We start from the raw sequence: 4660 nt of genomic DNA, 5'->3' as shown, positions 1-4660 counted from the left end.
TTTTTTTTTTTTTTTTTATCTTTTGTTAATATGACGAAAACCAGAATTAAAGCTGTTGTGCTGCTTTAACAATTGTAAATGTCATTAAAGCCAGGCCAAATACCGTGTGAATTAAGATAAAACATTAAATTTTTCCTATTCTCAAACATTCCTTTAAGAGTTGCATTAAAAGCATTCCTGTTGCTGTGAGATTTTAAACCACTACTTGTAAATATCAAAACTTTTAAACAATCTGTTTCAGTATCCTTGTAAGCTTCTGGACTTGTTTCTTACTTTTGAATCTGTGAGCTTTAGAAGGCATGCAATTGTTTTGCTTTTCTGTTAGTCCTCAAGAATGCACAAAATGAAACTACGTGAAATGCACATATTTGTTTATTAAAAAGTACAAAAAAAAACAAACTTGAATTATTAACAGATAAACATTACATTCATCAAGGCACACGTAATTGGACACTTATGAAAAAAGCAATACTGGGTTCCATTAAAATTCATAATATTAAAACAAGGGTATTTCAAAGTGAAGGAAATATATTTACACAGCAAAATTTTAACAAACTGCTGCATTTACAGGTACATAATATTTCAAAAAAGAAAACGGAAAAACTGAATTTTAAGCACTAAGTCCCATGCTTTTTCACTAAGGGGAACTTTATATATTCACAATATACATGTTTATCCCACAAGGGGAAATGCAGGCTCTGGGATGCGTACAGGAAAGCACATCACTGCAGAAGACCATACTGCAGTCGCCTCCTGGAGAGACTGAAGAAAACAGATTCTTAATCACCATGTTAAATATCTGATCATTCACAAAAAAACTATTTTTCAGGAATGCACAATATATTATTACCATGTTGGTTCTTGGCCAATATTGCAGATTTTCACTAATTCATTATTTATAGCACTTTTAAAAAGTTAATCCTTTTTTGGTTAAAATTAGTTTTATATCTTATTTATGCAAACTATATTAGAATTTTAATATTGGTACATCCCTAGAAAAAGTCATTTATGGACTATTTAAAATGAAAGCTGTGAGAAATGAACAGTACTTTGTGCAGAAATTACCTAAGAGAGAGTGGTGAGGTACCCTGGTTAAACGGTCTCATGGGCGATACAGCTGTTAAAAATAAAATATTGATGAGTTAACATTTTGTAATATCTGTAAGCAACATACAGAGGCCATGATGATACAGAGCAAGTATTTTTAGACATTAAAATGTGACTACAAACCCTCCACTGTATGAACTCTGCTTGGGGCATCTCTCTGCAAAGGAAGCGGAGAAACCAATGGTTTACTCTTGTTATTGTTAAACTATTAAGAATAGTTTTTGTTAACTGAAATACTGTTGAAGTAAAATATTAGATCAAAAACCTGAATGGATATTAGAAATATTGCCTTGGCAAGTAACTGAAATAAGTTGAAGTACAAAAATGACTGAATGGCAATTCAAAATAATAAATAATACTAAAACAACTAATAACTGCAACTATATATTTTTCGGACTATAAGTCACACTTTTTTTCATAGCTTGGCTGATCCTGCAACTTATAGTCAGGTGCGACTTATTTATCAAAATTAATTTGACATGAACCAAGAGAAATGAACTAAGAGAAATGAACCAAGAGAAAACATTACCGTCTATGCTCCTCATAGTCATATCGTTTATGCTCTTACCCAAGACATATTTAATTTAGCCTCCCTGATTCTTCTGAGGTTTCCAGTGCCCATGAGGAACCGTGGACTGGGGCACTGTAGGAGGACAGCTCTATCCATGGTGTGTTTGTCTTCAGAAGGTTCTGACATGCCAGGGGTGATATAGCTGTCTCTCAGCTGGAGATGTTTAAGTGGAGAACGACTCTCTCTGAAGCGTTTGAATCGGAGTGACTCTTCCACTTCGGGCTGACGGCGGCGTTTCTTGAGCTTGGCTCTCAGGGGAGTTAGAGCGAGAGCAGACATGCTGGAGGAGGAAAAGCTCGGGCTTCGGGACGGCTCCTTCATGTGTCTCTCACACAGGTGACAGTGGGAGGAAGGACATGGCGATGATGTTCCACGACAGATGAAGTGGTGATACAGCTTTCTGAACTCAGCATCAATCTGCAGTTCACTGAATGAGCAGGTGGACTGAGGGCCAGAAAGAGAGTGTTGACGGTTGGAGAGAGTAAAATGGGATTTCTCCACCTTGGATAAGCTTCGGTCAGGGTGGTCGTAAACAGACCACCGGGGTGATGACAATGGCACCTGTTTGGCACCATAAGGAGATCTGAGGACCTCAGAATGGGACAGATGGTGGACAGGAGACCTTCGCTTTGGACTTGCTGCTGAGTTTATTTGTCTTTCCATGTTCAGCACACCAGGTCTGAAGCTACTTTTTCCACTAGGAGATAAAACACCAATGAGACCACAGTGAGGGGAGGGGACTGGAGAGTGAAGGCGGTCTCTGAAACAGTCTTTATCCAATGAGGAAGGTCGGGAGGTGACTGATATTCCTCTCCGGTCAATAAGAGACAGATCTGCTCTGCTCTGTCGTGGAGACATAAGAACCGATGAGGCTGGAATAGTATTAAATGTTGGTCCAACATCATAGGTTTGATCCAGATCTGGAGATTGGTCACTACATGAGGGAGAACCAGTATATGCAGGTGTGGAGAAATCAATCACACGCGCAGGTTTACTGGTTAAATGCATATCAGTCCATGAACACTTATCAGTCACACCGCTCACATCCACGCCGTTCCTCCTGGGTGAGTAAAAACAGGCACTGGCCTCATAGGATGAATTTTTGAGTGGCGAAGACCTTGATTTGTTCTTAGGCAAATGTTTAAGTTTGTCAGTGCTCTTGAAACAGTTGCTAATGTTTCTTTGAACTGGACTTTGACTGGTAAATGAGATCTCTGTTGTTTTGTTCAGCGTGCAGTTGTGTCTCTTCTTAATGGATGCATTGCGATGCAACAGGCCACCTTGCCAGTGTTTGTGACGGTACTTCTGCACCACGGCCCTCGCCGTATCAGTCACGTGCTGTCGCCGGTATGCCTCGCCGATCTGGTTGAGCATGCTGGGATAGACATCCAGGAGGGTACTTCCATGGCTGCTCAGTGTTTTCTCCAGTTCTTCATCCTCTTCCTCAGGCTGAGATGGCTCACCCCACAAAGAATCAGATGTGTTATTCAGATTCATAGAGAGCTGGAATGAATCACCTCTGTGCCCTAGAAGATTATAATTGAGACATGATTGTGATGGCAGCTCTAAATATAATTTTGTATTTCTTCAGTAAATGAATGTAAGAGCATACAGTGGGTAGTTCATAAATAAAAAAACTCAAATGTTTATTTTGTGCTTATAGATATATAATTTCTATATACTCATTGCTTACACAAATTTTCACCGTTTTCCTTTTGACTTGAGCCATTAAGATCATCCTCAGTGATCCCTGACACATCCATCTGAAACTGGTGGAAATAAAATAAGTAAAGAAATATATATTATTTTTTTTTTTTTTTTTTTTTTTTTTTTTTTTTTAACTACCTGATCATTCTCCTGGTCCTCAAACTCTATAAAATACATAGGATAAAAAGATTAAACATGAAAAATAAGGATAAATGGCATTATACTTAAAACAACTGATAGAAATTACCCAAAATCACAACATTTTGTTTCTTACCCCTCATCGAAATGTCTGCTCGAACTCGAGTCTGCATATAAGAAAAGAAATCATCTTATTTGCAGGGGGAATTCATTATGTCAATGAATATTAATTAAACAAAATGCAAATATTTCAGAAAACATTCACTTTAGATATGACTCTCACCTTTAATGCTTCCAACTCACGTTCTCCCTCTACACTGTCAATGGGCACAGAACCTGCAGTCATTTAATACACAAACTCAGAAACAAATCTTAATGTTCAGTAAAAAAACAACACAATATCTATTTATTTATTTGTAATAGTTCAGTGAGTAGAAATGCTTAGATATGAATGTTTAATTTCGATATTTTAGCCTACCTCTACCAGTCTTGCAGGTCATTGTTTTCAGACAGACGTCTATCCCAGGATCATTCAGACTAGAATACTATAAATAACGTAACAAAAAGGCTCTGTTAAAATTACACGTTTACACATGGATTCGCTACAGTTTTTTAGAAACATAACATTTGGTAAAACATGCGCCAATACATGTAACGTTACTTTATCTGTAACACTACGTACCTTTTGAAAAATAGCTTCCATTGCGTTTCTAAACACATCGTCGTTTTTCTTGAATTGATCTGCATATAAAGAATTTGCAGACATGTTGCATTAACAAAATCTATTGCAAAAAAAAAAAATTACCAATATAAATGGAGATTTTACAGCAGCAACACGCATGAACTTTCAAATTTCTCCCCGAGTAAAAAATTCGAGCTGTGATTGGACGTTCTTTCAAGCAACACGAAAACGTCATCTTGAAGCGCGAATTTGTCAAATAGGCTGTCCGAGTCATCTCCACGAATCGGTTCTTTCGAGCAGTTTGCAGGCACAAAAGAGTAATTGCGTATCCACATGGTTTGCTGCAATTTTATATGCAAAAATGGCTTTATTTTTCGATAACGTTATTATTATTATTATTATTATTATTATTTATTTTTTATTTTATATACTTGTTGCAGAGATTCAGCACATTA

The 4660-nt window shown here is 37.1% G+C and overlaps 1 protein-coding gene across 1 annotated transcript; it reads right to left on the bottom strand.

The window, feature by feature from the left end:
- Window positions 1-354: 354 nt before the first annotated feature.
- On the bottom strand, window positions 355-4417 carry LOC132092488 (uncharacterized). The gene is made up of 10 exons (XM_059498735.1): window positions 4206-4417; window positions 4002-4068; window positions 3807-3859; window positions 3660-3690; window positions 3524-3549; window positions 3372-3447; window positions 1676-3204; window positions 1231-1264; window positions 1066-1117; window positions 355-762 (listed from the first exon to the last, which is right to left on the bottom strand). The coding sequence occupies exons 1-10, from the start codon at window positions 4287-4289 to the stop codon at window positions 723-725; spliced, it is 1992 nt and encodes a 663-aa protein (XP_059354718.1). The 5' UTR covers window positions 4290-4417; the 3' UTR covers window positions 355-722.
- Between the last annotated feature and the right edge of the window lie 243 nt (window positions 4418-4660).

This window comes from Carassius carassius, chromosome 18 (assembly GCF_963082965.1).
Source record: "Carassius carassius chromosome 18, fCarCar2.1, whole genome shotgun sequence".
Taxonomy (NCBI): Eukaryota; Metazoa; Chordata; class Actinopteri; order Cypriniformes; family Cyprinidae; genus Carassius; species Carassius carassius.
The sequence above is the reverse complement of the archived record's forward strand: the minus strand, read 5'-3'. Positions and strand labels throughout refer to the sequence as shown.

Excerpts from the sequence above, each read along its gene's own strand:
- LOC132092488 (XM_059498735.1), bottom strand. The coding sequence starts at position 4,289 with ATGTCTGCAAATTCTTTATATGCAGATCAATTCAAGAAAAACGACGAT. Across the intron at positions 1,265-1,675 it reads CTAAATTAAATATGTCTTGG|AGAGATGCCCCAAGCAGAGT; the intron begins GTAAGAGCATAA and ends CTTCCTTTGCAG. Across the intron at positions 763-1,065 it reads ACCTCACCACTCTCTCTTAG|TCTCTCCAGGAGGCGACTGC; the intron begins GTAATTTCTGCA and ends TGTTTTCTTCAG.